Source organism: Ranitomeya imitator, chromosome 6, assembly GCF_032444005.1.
Source record: "Ranitomeya imitator isolate aRanImi1 chromosome 6, aRanImi1.pri, whole genome shotgun sequence".
Lineage (NCBI taxonomy): Eukaryota > Metazoa > Chordata > Amphibia > Anura > Dendrobatidae > Ranitomeya > Ranitomeya imitator.
The window spans coordinates 331,596,123-331,618,647 of NC_091287.1; the positions used below are offsets into that span (position 1 = coordinate 331,596,123).

The window sequence follows — 22,525 nt, forward strand, 5'->3', positions numbered from 1 at the left end:
CCATGCGGTGCAATCTAGCACTAATACAAGTCAATGGGGAAAACCGGTTCCGGTTTTTATTTTCGCCGGTTCCGGTTTTTCACAAAAGAGCTGGAATCAGCCGGAATGAAAAAACCTGATGTGTGAAAGTAGCCTTACAGCACTGTCAGAGTAGAGGCAGGGGAGTAGAGCAGGCAGTGCTTTTAGAGGAAGTCTGCAGGAAAGCATGCTCGGTGCATGCCCCCAGATACTAATCTAAGCTAATATCTCTGCAACGGAGATAAGAAATTAAAAAAATTAAAACTAACGTATTTTTTATTTAGCCCTGCAGGTGCTGTTCTATGATGCAGCCAGATTAACAATGCTCTATTTGGTGAATGGTCCTGTTGAACACCAGTTATATAATGTTAAAGAGTTACTGTGTCTGTATAGTGTAATTCCCCAACTTTGATATGGGGATGATCCTTCTTTTAAGGAATTAACTTTGATTGCTAGTATAACATCTAAAAGTTGGATTAGCGAGAACCTTACCTGTAGATGGCCGCTAGTGTAGAGTGAGAATTAATATTATAAAGAAAGTGTGTTTTTTTTATAAAGCTAAGGGTAGAATAGCAGTTCTTCTCTATAGAGCGTAAACCACTGGGGGACCATCAGCCCTGTACTAACTAGAATAATAGAGGTGATGGAGAAAACTATAGAATTGGATTCCATCAATCCTTTATGATGTTTACAGCCACAGCAATTCATTGTTGACTTCAGAAATGATTTGCTGGTCCCAGTAAGACAGGTGTCCTCATCATTAAGAAAAAGAAACATCACAATTGTCAGCCCAGTTGTTGGTGGCTTCACAGAGGTTACCGATTTGATTGGCACAGATGCTAAATTTCCCTACTGGCCCTGAAGTATTGATGTGCTGTGCAGCATGGGGCCTACATTTTCTGCTCAGCTCCCCTTGTCTATTTATCTGCTATATATAGGTTGTTCAACATTGCGACAGTAGTGTGTCCTCCACTGACAAATAACTACACGTTCTCTATTCATAAATGCATTCATGCTACTTAAACTTACAAGGGCATTTTTTCCAGCTTGTGTCCTCCAGTACTGAGCCCTGTCCATGTAAAAGACAACCTTGTATTGTATGTTTTTAAAAGTAAAGTTTATTACAGAAAATATGTGTGGTATATAGATCTTGTCCTAACTGAGACTCTGGGTATTCGCAGAACGCAGGCAGTGTATGTATATTATGTGTCTACACTGGTGGACACAGACAGAAGAGACCCCCTGTGCAAGACCAGCATCTGAGCCCTGTGCAGTCCAAAATCTGAGCCCTGTGCAGCCCAAAATCTGAGCGCTGTGCAGCCCAAAATCTGAGCGCTGTGCAGCCCAATATCTGAGCCCAGTGCAGCCCAATATCTGAGCCCTGTGCAGCCCAATATCTGAGCCCTGTGCAGCCCCAAATCTGAGCCCTGTGCAGCCCCAAATCTGAGCCCTGTGCAGCTCAATATCTGAGCCCAGTGCAGCCCAATATCTGAGCCCTGTGCAGCCCAATATCTGAGCCCAGTGCAGCCCGATATCTGAGCCCAGTGCAGCCCAATATCTGAGTCCAGTGCAGCCCAATATCTGAGCCCAGTGCAGCCCAATATCCGAGCCCAGTGCAGCCCAATATCCGAGCCCAGTGCAGCCCAATATCTGAGCCCAGTGCAGCCCAATATCTGAGGGTCTTTTCATGTTGTCAGGGTTATGAGCGAGCATGGTGTCACATCAGCGGCTGCGTGGCCCACCTTCTCTCACTCCTCGTGCCTCCCTGGGCCCGTCTGAACAGTGGTTATCTGTGTAAATCTGTACCAAGCTGACCTTACGTGTCCCCAGGGGAAGCGGACCTTCACGTTGGTGCAAGTGAGGAGACCGTACCATGTGACCCCTCCAACGTAATAGTGACTTCAGGCGGGGTGCCGGTTGGTCACATACTGTATGGTGGCAGCGATGGGACTCTACATGATCTCTCCGGTGTCATCCTTCACAATGAATAACTGGCGACTTGTGCTAACTGTTATTAGTATGTATTATCATTAGTTTTATGCATTGTTAATATTTTGGCGCAGGGTCCATTATTCGGGATATGTGATGCCGTCCTGTAAATCACACTGCCTGGCAGTGAACGGGTCGTAATGGGATTCCATGGAGGTGTCAGCAGTGATTCAGACAGTCGCTTTATCTGCACTCGATTGGATTCAAGCAGTTAAACACAGAAGCTTAACTCCAGTTTGCATTGAGGTCAGCGGGCTTTCTGTCGGCACAGGGTGCTGGAATTAAATAACATTCTAACAATGTAAGTCGTTACCTCAGAAACAAATGCGCGGCTTGGGTTAGTGATACCCACCGAGGAACGTCAGATTATATAGCAACGGAGTACGACCCTCCAATCACTATTCAAAGATTTGCATGTCGCATCCTGTTATCTGAGCAACCGAAATCTGTTTTAATGCAAATCATGTGGAACTCGTTCACTACTTATGTAAATTGGTGTCTGTTCAGCCTGATAACATCAATTTATGGAGCATGGCGAGATCTCAGCTCTTTTATTTACTCTTCTTTTAATTCATGTTCCATTACCATAGAACAGTCTGGTGAGGTTTTACCAATCGTGCCACATGCGGGAAAGATTGGGAATACATCAGATATTTGACACTGCTTTTCTGCAAGAAATTGGAAGGGATCACATATAAAACATATGTATAGAGAAAGCAGTGAGATTTTGCAGTATCTATTACTTTTGATTTTGTGTGCTGGCCAAAAATTGAACGTACAAGTGACATATACCTGTTAGATAGATCATATGCTTTATATCAGGCTGTGTCCACATATAAACTGGTACTTATCAGTCTCAGATACAGAAGAATAAAGGGGGAAATAAGTTTACATTAAATCCTTCTAAAAATGTATTTCTATATCTACAGTGGCATGTAAAAGTTTGGGCACCCCTGGTCAAAATGATTGTTATTGTGAACAGTTAAGCAAGTTGAAGATGAAATTACCGTATCTCTAAAATTGCTAAAGTTAAAGATGACACATTTCCTTTGTATTTTAGGCAAATATATGTATATGTTCATCGTTTACATTTTAAAATTTCCAGAAAGGAAAATGGGCCAATGCAAAACTTAGGGCCCCCTGCATGGTTAGTACCTAGTAGCACCACCTCTTGAAAGTATCACAGCTTGTAAACGCCATTTGCAGCCAGCCAAGAGTCTTTCAATTCTTGTTTGTGGGATTTTCGTCCATTCTTCCTTGGAAAATTGCAGTTCTGTGAGATTCCTGGGTCGTCTCGCATGCACTTCTCTTTTGAGGTCTAGCCACAGATTTTCAATGATGATCGGAACTGTGAGGGCTATTGTAAAACTTTCAGCTTGCACTGTTTGAGGTAGTCTATTGTGGATTTTGACTTGTGTTTAAGATCCTTATCCATTTGTAGAAGCCATCCTCTTTTCAACTTCAGGTTTTTTACAGATGGTATTATGTTTGCATCAAGAACTTGATGAAAAATCATTGAATCTATTCTTCCCTTCCGTGTGCCAATAGCTGCAACAAAATCCCAAAGCCTGATTGATCCACCCCTATGCTTAATAATTGGCGAGATGTTCTTTTCCTGAAATTCTGTGCCCTTTTTGGCCACAATGATCAAAGGAATATGTCGAGAAAAGAGTTCTATTTTAACCTCATCTGTCAAAAGGACTTGTTTCCAGTATTCATCAGGCTTGTTTAGATGTTCTTTTGCATAGTTCTGATGCTAAATTTTATGATTAGGACCCTGGAGAAGATGTACTGTACCACAACTCCAAAGTCTGCTATATCTTTTTGTAGTCAGGTGAGGGTTCTGAATTGCCTCTCTAGCAATCCTAAGAGCAGCTCTCACTGAAGTTTTGCTTTGTCTTCCAGACCTTATATTGACCTCTACTATTCCTGTTAACTGCCATTTCTTAATTACATTACAAACTGAGGAAAGGGCAACTAGAAACCGCAATGTGTGCGCGCAGCCTTAATGTGTCAGGTTGTCATACAGTAAACTACAGTTGTGAAGACCTGAACTTTTTGTCCAAGTAGAGACACTGTTCTATAGGCTTATTTTTACATGACTTAGGTACAGTGTTGCTGCATTTATTTATTTTTTAATTTTTTTTTTTTTTTTTTCTAAATAAACGTTTCAGGTACTATGAAACTTGGTCTAGGCCTTACAGGGGGTTGCTACAATATATATTTTTTAATGAGTAGCTGTTATTTTAATGTATGTTTTCATAAATAAATATAACTTCATAATATATCTTAATTTCAATCCACAAGTAAAATCTGTCTTTGAATACAATTTACTAAAATTGGAGATGGCAGTTTGTGCTTATAACGATGTATGGAAAACTGTAGCTGTTGTATCAGTACAACTTGCAGGAGAATATCTGTGTCTGCCTCTAGTTTCTCTCTCGTCCCTTCTTCATGGCATGTTAAAGGGGTTGTCCTTTCAAAACCGATAGATCTGCAGCCACTCTGTGTGACTGCAGACTTATGAATTCCCCCAGTGCATGCACTGTGCGTTGTGTGGATTTGCAGCTTTCATACTGGGGAACGGAAGGTATGTATGAAATATACATACCTGCATCCAGTCAGTGCTGCCTCGCTCCATACACTTGTGTGGAACGGAGGCCGTGGCCCGACCAGTGATGATGATGGCCTGAGGGCGTGGCCTCTCTCTGTACAAGTGTATGGAGAGTGACTCTGCGCCCACTGGCCGGGGGTATGTATAGCGGATATATTCCTTCTGTTTCCTGGTCTGAAACCAGAGAATCCCCGCAGTGACAGTGCACGCTCTGGGGGATTCATAAGACTACAGTCTCACCGAGTGACCGGACAACCCCTTTCGAAGCAACAACATCCATATAGTATCTCAGTAATAGGAAGATCTGTATTCCCTGAGTACAGATTTTGCATATGAAATGAGCGTGAAAGAGGCAAAATATGGGCCGAGACCTTTTTTATTTCGGGCACTCATATGCAGTATATGTATTTTTTGCTTTATAGTCATTTTATCATTTTCAGCCCTCTTTTCCATATTTTCTGCTTCTAGGCCATTTCCATCAGCTTCCCATCTGCCGACCTTTCAGTGTAAACAATAGTGGTTTAAGACGCTGTGCGTCTCTCTAAAAGCGGGGCGACAATTCGGGGGGCGCAGGCAGTGAGCTTTGTGGAGAGAATTCCAGGATCTTCGTTTGCTGTCTTTGAGTGATGTGGCAGATCTCATCTGTGCAACCATTTTGTATGTGTTGCTCTGGGACATGCAGATGAACGAGTGGCAGCTAATGCATTAGTGAGTCACGTAAACCCCATCTGCTGTCCATGGTGATCAGCCTTTTCACCAAGAAGAAAAAGAAGCTTTTTGTATTCTGTCCAGCAAACACTCGCTGCTGCTGTATATATTCTTTTTCAGCTTTTATTTTCTGTGTGCTTAGCAGCAGAATGCCCGTCCCTACCTACATCGCCTAGTTCAACATTGTGCTGGCTGAAAGGGTAAATTATTGTCCGGAGATGCAAATGACTTGGACAATACAGTAACATTGTCTCCTCTGGGACTGAAGCCACTTTTTTCTAAGTACTGTATAATTTTGCTTTGTTGTTAATTAAATGGTGGTTTGCCAATGTGTCCGATCATGTATAGAAAAGTTCCATAAATCATCCGGGTTTCTGTAGCTTCCAGCAAGGTTAATATTGAGTACGTTGGCATGATCATAATTACTTAGTGATTCCCAACCTGAATAAGTTTATATAGGACTGCAGAGTAAGAACAGTCATTATGAGGGAGTAGTATTCTGAATATTTTATACCCATCTTCACAACCTTTTAAAGGAAACCCACGCAAGTAGAAGAACATGGAGACGCCATGCAGGAACCAAAAACCTGAAGGCAAATGTCAGACATTTTTCTTTAATGAAAATGTGTAGTTCTTCTAATAGTAATCATCAGTGGTTATAATCTATCATAATCTAAGCCCTTGGCATGTGGCTCCTCAGCTGTTGGCAGCACCACCGGCACCAGGGATGTGATAACAGAACTTGGCACCAGAGCAAGAACCTTCTACCTATCAGTAGGTGCCAGGTAAACAACCAGATCCCTAGAGTGTGATTTTTGTATTAGTATTGTATAACATACATTCACCTTGTATATTAGAATCTGGATCTCTATTTAAAAAAAATAAAAAAAGCAACAACAAAAAAAAGTTCTATCATTCTTCTTTTTCATGTGTAAATTGTATAGTAGTTCTTATGAGGATTTGCAGAAGGGTTGTATAATATAAGCAGGATAGCTATAGGAGGCGCATAAATAGTGTTCACATCCAGGCTCTGCTGTCTGGAGGCATCAGTATTATTAAAGGCACCATCGTAGTTGGGGAGACCGTTAACAAGATTTGTATTGGTTCGTATAAGGAAATTACAACCTGATTCATTAAAGTAATTTCACCAGAATCCTGGTGTAAATTGCTTTGAAAAATTACAAAGTGTTTGCTAAACTCATATTTGTGCAAAAATTTAGCAACTTCTGGTGTTTTCTTGCCTGTTTCTCCCAGCTCTGCCATAATGGGTGGGATGGTGTGCGGTGGGGCCATGATGCTACAGCTCATCCAATTCATGGCAAGTTGTGGTTTTCTCTACAGCAGATATCTCACTCCAGTCTAGGACTGGAGTAAGATTTCTAGTGTGGTTCACGCTACTTGTCAGATGCTTATTTGAACTTGCTTATCCACCATCCGGACTATCCTGCATTGCAAACTTTCATCAGTTTTTCTTTGCCGTCCAGGGAGATTAGCTACAGTGCCATGGGTTGTAAACTTCTTGATTATGTTGCGCACAGTGGACAAAGGAACATCAAGATTTCTGGAGATGGACTTGTAACCTTGAAATTGTTGATATTTTTAAACAAATTTTGTTCTCAAATCCTCAGACAATTCTCTTCACTTTCTGTTCTCTATTCTTAATGTGGCACACACACAATGCAAAGATTGAGTCAACTTCTCCCTTTTTTATCTGGTTTAAGGAGTGATTTGCATACTGCCCATACCTGTTACTTGCCACAGTTGAGTCTGAACGAGCATCACATGCTTGAAACAAAGTTTTTTACTCACAATTTTGCAAAGATGCCAGCAATTTTGTCCAAGCCCATTTTTAAGATTTTGTGTGAAATGACGTCCAATTTGCTTTTTTTTTCCAATACACACAAAGGAAAGGCATGTGTATAAGAAAATATGTGTAATTATAATAATTTTCTGGGAGGAATACTTCATTTCTAGAATAATTTCAAGGGTGCCAACACTGTATCCAATCCAATTACAGAGAATATAATCCATGGCCCTCACCAAATGTCCATTCCGATTCTTTTATTTATGGATTGCAGCACATGGAAGCATAGTATCCCGAACTTACCGATGGCCGTTTTGCCTGTGAATTGGCTTTCTCAAGCCCTTGCTTTTAGTGACTATACAGTACTTCCATGCACCTGCTATCCATGAATAACGGAAACTGAATGGACATTTGGTGAGCGCTGTGGAATATATTCTCTGAAATTGGCTTATCTTGTGGATTTGTATCACTGAGCACCACCGGGTGTTCCTAAGCCATCCAGATGTAAGGATCCCTACCTGTCCCTTTAATGGGGTGTTTCGCTGAATGCGATTCGTGCCTGTGGCTACTGCCGATTCTCTTCCCTTGGTGCTAGTATTATACTTATATGTCATCTGATTAGGGCTTCTCTTCATTTGCCCATGTGGCTAATTTATCTTAATGTGTGATCATGAATCCAAGACACCGATGAGTGGTCCGATTCGTTATAGTATATAGTTTGAGGAGCACTTGTCATTTTTAGGTCACAACTGCCATCCTCGAATATAATTTCCTTATGAGCTGCATGGCAAGGCTTGTGTATGCTTGAAGAAGCTACATTTTCACAGCAGGAGGCCAAACCCGAATGAAGCGGCGAGTTGCAGGTGCACAGCCATAGAAGAGAGCTATTTACCCTGAAGCTGGAAAGCCTGGGCCAAGAAAGCAAGCGCACACACACTCTCTTGTATATGTGCCAGAAGTATTCAGAAGGGGACCAAATAATGGTTATTCAGTTGCCTTTAATGAGATGCATTGCCCACTGCTCAAAGACTGAGGCGCTTTCTTTTCTTATGCTAATTTGGCACCATTAGAGCCTGCCCGTCTGTAACTTTTATAGTACTGGACTTAATCCGTCCTGCTCACTCAGCCCAAAAACCAGAGCAGCAAATGGCAAAAGGGCGACTGCCTGCATGGGCTACATCTGTTGCGTAGCGCGAACATTAATTCCTGCATCATGCATGTGTACTGAGGCCTGGGGAGAATGAAGATTTCATCCGAATGAGCTTGGAAAGACCATCTTGCAGCAGAGATATGAGGCTGTTGCTTAGTGTCTTTCTTCATTTCCCCTAAACAGCCCGCGAATGTCTTATTTATGTGTAAAGTGAATCACGGAAAGCAATTCATTTCCAACTATTCCGCTGATGGAGGCAAAACTTGTCTTAAGCGGGTTATTTATTAAGCTCTAAAACAGAATTTATTTCCCTCATACTGAATCTATCATTACCGTCAGACAACTTCTCACCAGCGTATCCGCCAATCTCAGGGGGCCGGTGTCCATATGTATATTGTCATGGCATGCATGCTCAGTTTCTTGTCTGGATTATCGCTCATATTAGTACGTCTCTCTCACATCTATATCACTATTTGTGTTACATTTGGTTCCCCTTAGAAGTGATTACTAATCGTGGTTCCAGTCCTTGATGTTCGTCAATACATTCATTGCCCTGATTTCTGGTGGTTCATTGATGGTTGTGATTTCAGGTGTAAGGCCACGTTCCCACTATGGTTTTTTTTAAATTAATTTTACTCATTTATATAGCGCCATTAATTCGACAGTGCTTCACAGACATTATCATCACTGTCCCCGATGGGGCTTACAATCTAGAATCCCTATCAGTATGTCTTTGTAGTGTGGGAGGAAACCGGAGAACCCGGAGGAAACCCACGCAAACACGGAGAGAACATACAAACTCCTTGCAGTTGTTGCTTGTTGTCTTTGGTGGGATGTAAACCCAGGACCCCAGCAGTGCAAGTCTGCAGTGCTAACCACTGGGCCACCGTGCTGGCTTTCAGTGACGTTTTGATGATGCAGATTTTCTGAACCTATTATGTAGATTAGGTTACTTGCAATTTTTTTCGTTGTGTTTTTGAGTGGGCTTTTTTATGTTTTTAGCTTGTTTTTGACACGGCGCTTTTTTGTCTCTTTAGCTTGTTTTTGACACTGCGCTTTTTTGTCTCTTGTTGGTATGTCACGTTAGAGTATAAACAAAAATTGGCGCGCACTCGGTTTAATGGGGGAGCGAGGTGCTGGTATAGTGGGCTGTGCAAGCCCTACGTATATGATAAAATATAGTACACCGCACACTCTATGTGTATATTTGCAAGGTGATGGAAAGTTTATTAACAAGTATAATTATAGTACAAGGAAAGCGACCAGAAGTAACTATGACGTTTCGGCCCAACCAGGGCCTTAATCATATAATCGCTAAAGAAAAATAAAACAAAAAAACAAAATAAACATAAGATATATACAATAAATCATATTGCAAAACAAAACAAAAAAACCAATAATGTTCCCAGCCTGGAAAAAAGAGACATTGGAATGCATAAATAGGAGAATGGGTAAACTCCAAATGGAGAAAATTACAATAGCAGTGACATAGCATGTTACATGCATATATAGAAACACCACATATGTTCCCCAAACAGAAAGGGGAAGAGAAAGCTTTTTCACAAGGCTAGACTAAGGTATCAGGAAACCAGACCTTATGACAATCAATATCGAGGGTACAGAGTAAAAAAACATTACCTTTACTATGTTTATAGTAGGGGAGGAGAAGGTCCTTGTGGACGAAGCTACACACTGCAGGAAAAAGGATATAGACACATGAGATAGGGGAGGTACATAGAGGATAAGGTGTGTGAGAGGATATGAGATGTACCTGGAATGCCAGATAGTGGTGCGTGTAATAACGCAATATCAGCCCTTGGGTGGATGCTATGGAGACACAGGAGATGGGCATGTGTAAGGGACATAAATCTATTATAGTTGAAGTAATATAGCAGTGCCGGTTGGCAATGTATAGGGGTGTAGGTTACCTGGTGTATAGTGGTATTAAGCGGCACTCCCGCGCCCTGCTGCCGGTATGTAGCGTGGCCGGCGCTGTAATGATTTATAAGCGCAAACCGGAAGTAGGACCTGCGGCACCGGAAGTGCCGCAGGTCCTACTTCCGGTTTGCGCTTATAAATCATTACAGCGCCGGCCACGCTACATACCGGCAGCAGGGCGCGGGAGCGCCGCTTAATACCACTATACACCAGGTAACCTACACCCCTATACATTGCCAACCGGCACTGCTATATTACTTCAACTATAATAGATTTATGTCCCTTACACATGCCCATCTCCTGTGTCTCCATAGCATCCACCCAAGGGCTGATATTGCGTTATTACACGCACCACTATCTGGCATTCCAGGTACATCTCATATCCTCTCACACACCTTATCCTCTATGTACCTCCCCTATCTCATGTGTCTATATCCTTTTTCCTGCAGTGTGTAGCTTCGTCCACAAGGACCTTCTCCTCCCCTACTATAAACATAGTAAAGGTAATTTTTTTTACTCTGTACCCTCGATATTGATTGTCATAAGGTCTGGTTTCCTGATACCTTAGTCTAGCCTTGTGAAAAAGCTTTCTCTTCCCCTTTCTGTTTGGGGAACATATGTGGTGTTTCTATATATGCATGTAACATGCTATGTCACTGCTATTGTAATTTTCTCCATTTGGAGTTTACCCATTCTCCTATTTATGCATTCCAATGTCTCTTTTTTCCAGGCTGGGAACATTATTGGTTTTTTTGTTTTGTTTTGCAATATGATTTATTGTATATATCTTATGTTTATTTTGTTTTTTTGTTTTATTTTTCTTTAGCGATTATATGATTAAGGCCCTGGTTGGGCCGAAACGTCATAGTTACTTCTGGTCGCTTTCCTTGTACTATAATTATACTTGTTAATAAACTTTCCATCACCTTGCAAATATACACATAGAGTGTGCGGTGTACTATATTTTATCAGGTATGTCACGTTATACAGTGTTGAGCGAGAATGTTTGGATAAGGGTTTATCCAAGCACACTGATGTCCTAGTCAAGTTTTCCGGCATGCTCGAAAAAATGCTCGAGTCGCCGCGGCTCAAAGTCATATATGTGGGTGTTGAATTTAGGTCTAGACATTGCAGTCCGTTCTTGGACAGTTAATGTCTGACGCTGGCCTTATTTCCAGTATTCTTTCACCAAAAATGAGTTATATTTGCAAATTCGTGAGGACAACCTTTCTTGGAGCATTGGGAATATGTAATGAACACCTATTTCTTGTGTTTTACATGTGCAAGTTGTAACATTATGACGACTCCCGTAGTGTAAGCTCTTGTTGAATAAGCATGGTTCTTTGTCTGGGTGTCATCTCCATGTAACATAAAGACAGCGAGAACGTCTTGAAGGAGACGCCACTGGTGGCAGCGGAGCTGCCTCCGGTGATATCTTTCTTCGTCTTATCATATAATATCATTGCTTTGTATGATGTACAATAACAGTTTAACATGCGATAAATCTGTCTTATCACACCAATTTCTGGATCTTCTTGACATTGTCACATTTGAGATCCTGTGCTAATGTAGTTTTGGTGTCTGATTTCTGGGAACACAGCCAAGCAGAAAGTGCTGAAGGAGCCTTGGAATAGATATTAAGTCCTATGTAACATGCAATAAAAATATGTTGTAGTATGCTGGGCTGTCAGCTTGACATGGTGACATTAGCAAGCACATAGTCTGGGGCATTATTCCTTTACATGTTGCATGTAGAATTAATGAAGGACTTGTTAAGAAGTCATGTCTTTAACGCTGGCCCGTTTCTAGCACAGTTCATCGATAATAAGAAGACAATTATCAGGGTGACTTTTGGATTGCAGCTATATGTGTTGCTACTGTTAGATTAGCATTAAAATGGAGCCTTAAAGGGAGTCTGTCATCAGGCTTTTGCCTCATAATTTGAGGGCAGCCTAAAGAAGAGACGGAGACCCTGAATCCAATGATGTGTCACTTACTGGGCCTCTTGATTTTCTAAAATCACTGTTATATCAGCAGGAGATGATCACTGGAGGACTAGTAAATCTGCTGCCATGTCGTCTCCTATACCCATGAGGTTTGAATAACCCCACTCCCACCACTGATTGGCAACTTTCTGCCTCTGCACAGTGTACACATAAAGCTGCCAATCAGTGGTGTGGGCAGGTTATATTCTGAGAACTGGTAGATCTGCACCAGATAAAACAGTCAAAATTGCAGCAAGCACCACAATAAGTGACACATCGTTGGAATCTTGGTCTCTGCCCCTACATTGTGCCGCTCTCAAATTGGGTAGTAAAAACATAGTTAGAGATTCCCTTTAATTAAATCTGGGAGACTATAAATCATGTAAGGCTGATGTACTCCAAAACTGTGTAGGTGTGTCCTCAAAAAAATGGAGGTCTATCAGCAGATGAAGAAATTGCTGCTCCTGCAACAGGAATAGCCAGATTTTTTTTGTGTGCATGAAGTGGGTGCTCAGGCTCATGAGTTGCAATTATTAAAATGTCCACTTTTACCTTGATACTCCATTGATTATCCTATAACAGGTGGTTGGCAAGAATTGCAATAATCAGTAGAAGATAATAATGATAGTATAATTTTCAGTGATAGAAATTAGTCTTTGTGACAAAAATGGTTGACGATTAAAAAAAAAATCTCAGGCTTTTATCACAATGTGACAGGTAAACATGGCTGTTGTGTGCATAAGTGCTTACACGGCTGTGTGTAGCTGAGCAAATGTAGTGTGGAGGTGGTGGCAAGAAATGTTATTAATGATGATCCTCTGGCACTATTCACAGGGGCAATCTGGCATATATAGACCTCATGTCAAATGCCGGTTTAAAAAAGTTCAGAAGAAACATGTCTGATTCTGATCCAAGTTACGGCTCCAAATCACCCATGCAAGTCTATGGGTCCCTCAAAATCAATCCGTGTGCTGTGCTTTTTGTAATATGGTAATGGGTTGTAGAAGCTTTGTGGGATTTTTTGGGCATGCAAAAAAAAGGTAAGGACAGACATACTGTCCAAACGCTGGTGAAAATCTTGTGTAGCACACTGATGAAATTCCTAAAAAAGGCCTAACACTGCTGTGACCAGGAATCATAAATGTCTCTTTATGATAGTCATTTTTTGCATTCTTGGTATCTCGTACTTAAAGAAGCACTCGCATCGAAGTTTTTATCCGCTTAACATATTGCAATTGTCATATTATTTAGCACTGTGTACTTACAATTGCTCATTTTGCCTTTCTTCCCAGCTAATTCTTCTGTTTTCCATTAGTTTTTTGTTACCTCACTTGATTAAAAAACTGACAAGCTGAATCCTTCTAAGCTCTATGTAGAAAAAGGAGGTCAATGTTCCCTGTATGAATAATGAGTCACTGCAAAAGTCAAAGTCAGGGGGAAGGAGGGAGCAGCTGGTTCAGGAGTTGAAAGGGGAATGATAAATGCAGGGAGAAGAGATTTCCTGTTTCTGCATAGAGAAGAGAAGAATTAGCTGGGAAGAAAGACAAAATGAGCAATTGTAAATACATAGTACTATATAATACGATGATTGCAATATAATAAGAGGATAAACATTTTGATGGAAGTGCTTCTTTAACCCCTACCCGACATGCGTTGTAGATATACGGCGCCACAGGAACTGCGTTCCAGCAAACTGCTGCATATATACGGTGCCATAATCATTCGGGCTCATGCTGGGCGCCGCTGCGATCGAGTGCAGGTGTCAGTTCTACACAAGAACTGACACCCTGCAGTGCTGGCTGCGATCAATGCTAGCACCGATCACGGGCGTTTAGCCCCTGTGATGCTGCTGTCAATAATGAGATTGTGGGACACATTTTGGTAAAAAAAAAGGTGAGAAGCCAGCGCTGCTTATGGTCAGAATGCAATACATAAAGTGCAAATGCACATTGATTTCTAACTGTATTTCAAAATGAGACATTTAGCAAACAATTGATCAATTCTTTGAGCCACCCCGCCACGTCACGGCATTCTCATAATGGGGCAGACCTACTCTACGTTTTTTATATTCGTTGTGCCAAAAAGGCCTCCTAAATGTATTAAAAGCAAGACCACATTAAATGCAAACTGTACCTGAAGCATTTCTGAATCACTCCCATGGCGCCAGAAAAGGCAAGCGCAGATAAAGGTTGACCAGGTCCAGACAAAGACATTTCAGGTTTAACCTCCACACTGCCCAGCCAGCACCACACCACAGCCAACACATTTTGGTGCCATTTTTAGCCATTTCCCAGTGTGAAAATATAAAATCTGGGACTAAAACTAAATTTTGGTGTTAAAAATGTAATTTTTGACTTCATTGCCCAATGTTATAAAATTCTGTGACACACTTGTGATGTCAGTATGATCTCTGCACCCGTAGATTAATTCATTGAGAGGTGTAGTTTGTAAAAGGACAACAAATTTTGGGGTCAATTTTTCGCTGTTAACCTTGTGAAAAAAAAATGGAGGCTAAAACAACATTTTTGTGGATTTTTAATTTTTTTTTATTTTTTTTCATGGCTCAACGTTATTAATATCTTTGAAGCATCTGGGGGTTCAAGGTGCTTGCCGCACAGCTAGATAAATTCCTTGAGGGGTCTAGTTTCCAAAAAGGTGTCACTTTTGGGGGGTTTCCACTGTTTATGCACATCAGGGGCTCTCCAAACCCGACATGACACCTGCAGAACATTCCATCAAAGTCTGTGTTCCAATACGTCAATCCATCCTTTCTGAGTACTGCTGTGCGCCCCAACGATAGTTTTCTCCCACATATGGGGTATCTGCATACTCAGAAGAGTTTGCACAACACATTTTGGGGTCCATTTTTTCCTGTTACTCTTGTGAAAATAAAATATTTGGGTCTAAAAAGTATTTTTGTGTTTTAAAATGTGAATTTTGTTCCCACCTCTGAACGTTATAAACTTCTAAGAAGCACCTGGGGGTTCAAGATAATCACCACACATCTAGATAAGTTCCTTGAGAGGTCTAGTTTCTAAAATAGGGTCTCTTGTTGGGGTTTCCACTATTCAGGCACACCAGGGGCTCTCCAAACTCGTCCACTAATGATTCCAGCAAATTTTGCATTTAAAAACTCAAATTGTGGTACTTCCATTTTGAGCCCTGCTGTGCGCACAAACAGTAATTTTCCTCTATATTTTGGGTATCTGCCCAGGAGAAATTGTACAAAAACTTTATGGTGCATTTTCTCCTGTTAGGCTGCGTGTCCACGTTCAGGATGGCCGGCGGTATCGTCGGAGCGGCAAACCCACACTGCGGTAAGCCCCGCCCCCTTTCTGTGACGCAATGATGCCGGATGTGTTCATAGCACACATCCGGGATCATCGCTCCCCACCATAGGGCCCTGTGCTATATCTTGCGGCGACGCAGCGTCACCGCAAGATATACGGACATGCTGCGATCTGAAAAGACGCGCAGCATGTCCGGAGTCGCAGGGCCGCCGCGTGCGTGTTACCATGCATAGTGGAGACGGGATTTCATTAAATCCCCTCCACTATGCCGTAACATCTGGACGCTGCGTGTCTGACGCTGCGGCTCTATGCAGCGTCAGACACGCAGCGTTTCCTGCACGTGGAAACATACCCTTACCCTTGTGAAAATTAAATAAAATTAGGGCTGAAAGAACATTTTTGTCGGAAAAATTAGATTTTTTATTTTTTATTTTCATGGCTCAACATAATATATTTCTGTGAAGCAGTTGGGGGTTCAAACCATGTCAAATACTTTTTGAATAAGTTATCGACTGATGTTAATGGGAAAACTCCTATACTGCACACATGCTGTTTTTTTTTTCAGGTTATGTTTAACATTTTGTAGTAAAACCAATAGGAAGTTTATTCAGAGAGTATTTGAAGCATTGTTTAATGTGGATTTGCAGTAAAATCGGCTTTTTAAGCCTTGTAAAAGGTGTGTGAACAGGCTCTAAAGAAGGAGAGGTCATGCATGCACATGGCTCTTCAGAATTGATCATGGTTTTTTTTTTTTTGCTTACTGCTGAATGTTTGTCTTCCCATAAACTACAGTGGAGGTAGTCACGGACACGGAGGCCATTTGTCTAAATCACATAGTTCTTTCTGGAGTGCTGAGTGGATGAGAAGACCCCATTCTCCTGATGTTTTAGGCACCAGAGATTTCTACACAGTGCACCATTAGTACTTGCCAGTCCCTGCTCCTCAGCTGCCTGCCACTACTCTTCTGTGTGGCTGCCAACACATATAGCTGATCTGTCAGTGAAACATTTTTCTGCCCAATGAATGGCATTGCAGGCCGCATGTAGCCCCCGTGCCGCAAATTGTGCACCCCTAATCTAATCCCCAGAATGAAGGGGGTGAAACGCTGATCCACCGATCATAAAGTGATTGCCATCACCTTATAAATGGAGCATTGTTTCGGAATCGCCAAACATGCTTTCTGTTTTACTGCATGGTATAAAACATTTGCTTCATTTATTTTTGGGTGGATTTGATGTGCAGCTATCCATATAAAAGCTATAGATGGCAGTAATGTACAGCGCCTCCGCGGTATATAAAAATATTTCCTTAGCTCTGATTTCTGAGGTCAAGGCCCACGCTCTGTGTGATAATCCTCCATATGAAACTTTATAGCCTCCAACCATTGTAAAAGGTATTGCATGCGTTAATTGAATACATTCGTACGTGCTCGGATAATATATGCAATTTGTAATGCTTTTGATCTCGGGGAGAGGGCAAAACTAGAAAGTTAATCTGCAATGGTCTGATCTCGGCCAGCACTAGCTGCCAGTAATCCCGAATTGTTTGAACTGCACTAGTTGGTATACATTTCACAAGAGGAAATACATTTTGTCAGGCTATTTCCAAACATTTTAATATTGGTGTTATTCCTGGCAGCGACGGGCGCTGTTAAGCCCTTCCGCGCAGTGTTATGTCTCCATATAGTACAGAATGTGAACATGTGCTGTCCACAGAGGAACATTTATGACACTTTATATATAATCAGCACACGGAGCGCTTGGCTCAAGTGTGAATATTTGCATCCTGTCCACTGGATCCTGTCCACTGGCCTCCACTTATCTTGGGCTGATTGGGTCAATTCCACCTACATGTCCATTTTAACAAATAATTGCTCAGCTATCATTAAACTTGATGGATTTTCATTCAAACTGCTGAAAGATGGTGCAGTGCTTCGTAACTCTATCATGTTCTATAGGCATGGCAATCAATCGCTGAGTGAAGAATACATTGTGATAGTCATTGCTGGGACACAGGCATAAAATTTATGGCCAGCGGGTTAAAACCTAGTTGGCAGTAAAGCAAGCCGGAAGCGTAACAGAAAGCAGTACCTGAGTCCGCCACCTAACAGGCCACAACTTCACAGTGCACAGCATGGCTTGCATGGCACATTATCCACTTTCAGTGTAGTACATATTCAGTGAGGTCGTTTTTTATAGCATGATTAATAAGCAGTTAGCATAACACATTGGGCCCGATTTAATTTTTCTTTTGCGTCTTTTCTTCTTCTAGTTTTTCACCTGTTTTTAATTTGTGCCGTATTCATTTAATTTTGTGTTCATCTACTTTCTTTTTTTATGTTTCATTGTGAAAAGGCAAAAGTTTAGGGGAAATTTACTATAGTCTCTCTTAGAATGAGGGCTAAGCACCTTTCTAATATTATTAATCTGCAGATTAACCCTGTAGAGGGTCGGACAGGCCCACCGAAGAATCGGTGGATTCTCCAGTGGGCCCAGGCACTGACAACTACTGGCATTCAGGGCTGGCAGCTACCTAGGGCCCCCACTGCTCCAGGGACCCCCAGCCAGTGGTGTGTCGCTAATATGGGCTCACCATGCAGCTGCTATGGGGTCAGGAGGGCCCGCCCAGTAGTAGCAGAGGGATACAGGAGGCAGAAGCCTGTCCCCGCTGCTAAAGAGAAATTAATATTTACTTTTCCCCATGCCCCCATGGGCGTGGAGAGGGGTGAATATTAATTTCACTGTAATAGCTGTCAGTGTTAGCTTCAGGCTGTTGCTAACATACCTCATGTGCAGCCTGTAGGGGCCCAGAGGTGGAGGGGGGCCCCTGCAGGTGGCTAACACTGAGGGCAATCTGGCCTGTTAATCCAGCCCTGAGGATCCGGGGGGCCTCTCGTGTGCATCAGACAAGGAGCAATGCCTGCAGCTCCGCTGCTTACAGGAGAAAATGGCAGCGGAGCCACGTGGCTGTGCCGACGAGGAAGCCGCCGGCGAGGAAGATGCAGCTGGGGAATGGATAGAGAGGTGTGTGTGGGGGGAAATGTGCAGAGAGCTGTGTGTGTCTGAGGAGAAACGTGCAGAGAGGTGTATGTGTGTGTATGTGGTGGAGAGGGCAATGATTTTGGTGATGGAAAGAACGATGGCGTGGTGGGAGAGAAACAATGATAGAGGTAGTGGAAAGGGCAATAATGGGGTGGTGGGGGAGAGGGCAATGATGGTGGTGGTAGAAAGGACAATTGAAGTGGTGGAATGGGCAGTGATATGGGTAGTAAGGGAGAAAACAATCATAGAGGTGGTGGAAAGGGCAATGAATGGAGGTGGTGGGGGAGAAGGCAAAGATTGAGGTGGTGTAATGGGCAATGATGTGGGTGGAGGGGGAGAACAATGATGGAGGTGGTGGAGAGGGTTATATTATATTCTATGAGGAGGCTACCCCAACCCCTGCTACATAATTAAGATGTATACTACCTTATATTATACCCTTTATTAGCGTGTTTTACCGCACAATCGGCGGTCTTGTATGTATTTCTATGTAGCTATAGAGTGGGCCACAAGAATGATTATCTCTGGTGGGCCCAAGGTGCTCCAGTCTGACACTGACCCTATATATATATATCTACTGGCTAATAGCTTTGTCCAATGAGACAAGTACCCTTTAACAATTACTCTGTTCTCATAAAAGAGCATCCTTTTATCATTTTTTTTAATTTCACAAATCACTAATATACCAGGTGATGACAAACTTTTGTAATATATCTTAGAAGAGCATGCCTCTTTATTCACTTTCCAGACAACTGTTCTCCCTCCCGTTGCCTCATGTACTGGTCATTTATTCTGGAATCACTGCTAAAATCTGGCTTCAGTGAAGGCGTATTATGCCCTCAGTGAATGATCTGTTTACAGGTGCTGGACATACAAGTCTATGGAGCCATGGGAGGAGGAAGCAGCTTCTAATACTTCTGTATCACACTAGTGCTGGTTTCACATCTACACCGCTTATTACACCTGTATAATGTTCATTATGCTGATGCTGCTTTTGAATAAAACTAAATTGGCACCCTCCTTTGATAAATAAATAAATGGTCTCCTATATAAACTGCTGTTTTGAGTTTAAGTGGAGCGAGAGCACTTCTTCTGTAGTGTACAAAGCAGCATAGTAGCAGCTATTCAACCATTTTGGAGCTGAGCTTGGAGACAACTGAGAATTAGAGATAGAAGAGGCGAAAACTTGAAAAAAAAGGTCAATGTACATGTCTCATAATTGCCAGAAATTGTTATTCCTAAAGTACACACATGTAGATTATTATTAAAAAAAACACTTGAATGAAAGATATACTTTAATTTTTTTGTTGCTGTTTTACAGATTGGTCAAAGGCAACAAGTTTTAGTAACAGAGGAATCATTTGACCTTCAATACTATGTTGCTCATAATCGTTATTATGAACAGGTAAGTAATGAAATATAGATAGAATGAAGCTGCAACCCATAATGAGGTCCTGGTTATGGGGGACTTTAACTACCCGGATATTAACTGGGAAACAGAAACCTGTGAAACCCATAAAGGCAACAGGTTTCTGCTAATAACCAAGAAAAATTATCTTTCACAATTGGTGCAGAATCCAACCAGAGGAGCAGCACTTTTAGACCTAATACTATCTAATAGACCTGACAGAATAACAAATCTGCAGGTGGTCGGGCATCTAGGAAATAGCGACCACAATATTGTGCAGTTTCACCTGTCTTTCACTAGGGGGACTTGTCAGGGAGTCACAAAAACACTGAACTTTAGGAAGGCAAAGTTTGACCAGCTTAGAGATGCCCTTAATCTGGTAGACTGGGACAATATCCTCAGAAATAAGAATACAGATAATAAATGGGAAATGTTTAAGAACATCCTAAATAGGCAGTGTAAGCGGTTTATACCTTGTGGGAATAAAAGGACTAGAAATAGAAAAAACCCAATGTGGCTAAACAAAGAAGTAAGACAGGCAATTAACAGTAAAAAGAAAGCATTTGCACTACTAAAGCAGGATGGCACCATTGAAGCTCTAAAAAACTATAGGGAGAAAAATACTTTATCTAAAAAACTAATTAAAGCTGCCAAAAAGGAAACAGAGAAGCACATTGCTAAGGAGAGTAAAACTAATCCCAAACTGTTCTTCAACTATATCAATAGTAAAAGAATAAAAACTGAAAATGTAGGCCCCTTAAAAAATAGTGAGGAAAGAATGGTTGTAGATGACGAGGAAAAAGCTAACATATTAAACACCTTCTTCTCCACGGTATTCACGGTGGAAAATGAAATGCTAGGTGAAATCCCAAGAAACAATGAAAACCCTATATTAAGGGTCACCAATCTAACCCAAGAAGAGGTGCGAAACCGGCTAAATAAGATTAAAATAGATAAATCTCCGGGTCCGGATGGCATACACCCACGAGTACTAAGAGAACTAAGTAATGTAATAGATAAACCATTATTTCTTATTTCTAGGGACTCTATAGCGACAGGGTCTGTTCCGCAGGATTGGCGCATAGCAAATGTGGTGCCAATATTCAAAAAGGGCTCTAAAAGTGAACCTGGAAATTATAGGCCAGTAAGTCTAACCTCTATTGTTGGTAAAATATTTGAAGGGTTTCTGAGGGATGTTATTCTGGATTATCTCAATGAGAATAACTGTTTAACTCCATATCAGCATGGGTTTATGAGAAATCGCTCCTGTCAAACCAATCTAATCAGTTTTTATGAAGAGGTAAGCTATAGGCTGGACCACGGTGAGTCTTTGGACGTGGTATATCTCGATTTTTCCAAAGCATTTGATACCGTGCCGCACAAGAGGTTGGTACACAAAATGAGAATGCTTGGTCTGGGGGAAAATGTGTGTAAATGGGTTAGTAACTGGCTTAGTGATAGAAAGCAGAGGGTGGTTATAAATGGTATAGTCTCTAACTGGGTCGCTGTGACCAGTGGGGTACCGCAGGGGTCAGTATTGGGACCTGTTCTCTTCAACATATTCATTAATGATCTGGTAGAAGGTTTACACAGTAAAATATCGATATTTGCAGATGATACAAAACTATGTAAAGCAGTTAATACAAGAGAAGATAGTATTCTGCTACAGATGGATCTGGATAAGTTGGAAACTTGGGCTGAAAGGTGGCAGATGAGGTTTAACAATGATAAATGTAAGGTTATACACATGGGAAGAGGGAATCAATATCACCATTACACACTGAATGGGAAACCACTGGGTAAATCTGACAGGGAGAAGGACTTGGGGATCCTAGTTAATGATAAACTTACCTGGAGCAGCCAGTGCCAGGCAGCAGCTGCCAAGGCAAACAGGATCATGGGGTGCATTAAAAGAGGTCTGGATACACATGATGAGAGCATTATACTGCCTCTGTACAAATCCCTAGTTAGACCGCACATGGAGTACTGTGTCCAGTTTTGGTCACCGGTGCTCAGGAAGGATATAATGGAACTAGAGAGAGTACAAAGGAGGGCAACAAAATTAATAAAGGGGATGGGAGAACTACAATACCCAGATAGATTAGCGAAATTAGGATTATTTAGTCTAGAAAAAAGACGACTGAGGGGCGATCTAATAACCATGTACAAGTATATAAGGGGACAATACAAATATCTCGCTGAGGATCTGTTTATACCAAGGAAGGTGACAGGCACAAGGGGGCATTCTTTGCGTCTGGAGGAGAGAAGGTTTTTCCACCAACTTAGAAGAGGATTCTTTACTGTTAGGGCAGTGAGAATCTGGAATTGCTTGCCTGAGGAGGTGGTGATGGCGAACTCAGTCGAGGGGTTCAAGAGAGGCCTGGATGTCTTCCTGGAGCAGAACAATATTGTATCATACAATTAGGTTCTGTAGAAGGACGTAGATCTGGGGATTTATTATGATGGAATATAGGCTGAACTGGATGGACAAATGTCTTTTTTCGGCCTTACTAACTATGTTACTATGTTACTATGTAATAGACATGTACTGTTATCACAACCCATCCATCTAACGTACTG

The 22,525-nt window shown here is 41.7% G+C and overlaps 1 protein-coding gene across 1 annotated transcript in view; it reads left to right on the forward strand.

The window, feature by feature from the left end:
* Positions 1-22,525, forward strand: part of CDKAL1 (CDK5 regulatory subunit associated protein 1 like 1) — a 1,139,765-nt gene that overhangs the window by 1,013,901 nt on the left and 103,339 nt on the right. Inside the window, exon 14 of the mRNA XM_069730862.1 lies at positions 19,859-19,942. Coding sequence (XP_069586963.1) covers positions 19,859-19,942 — 84 coding nt within the window. The remainder of the gene's footprint in view (positions 1-19,858; positions 19,943-22,525) is intronic.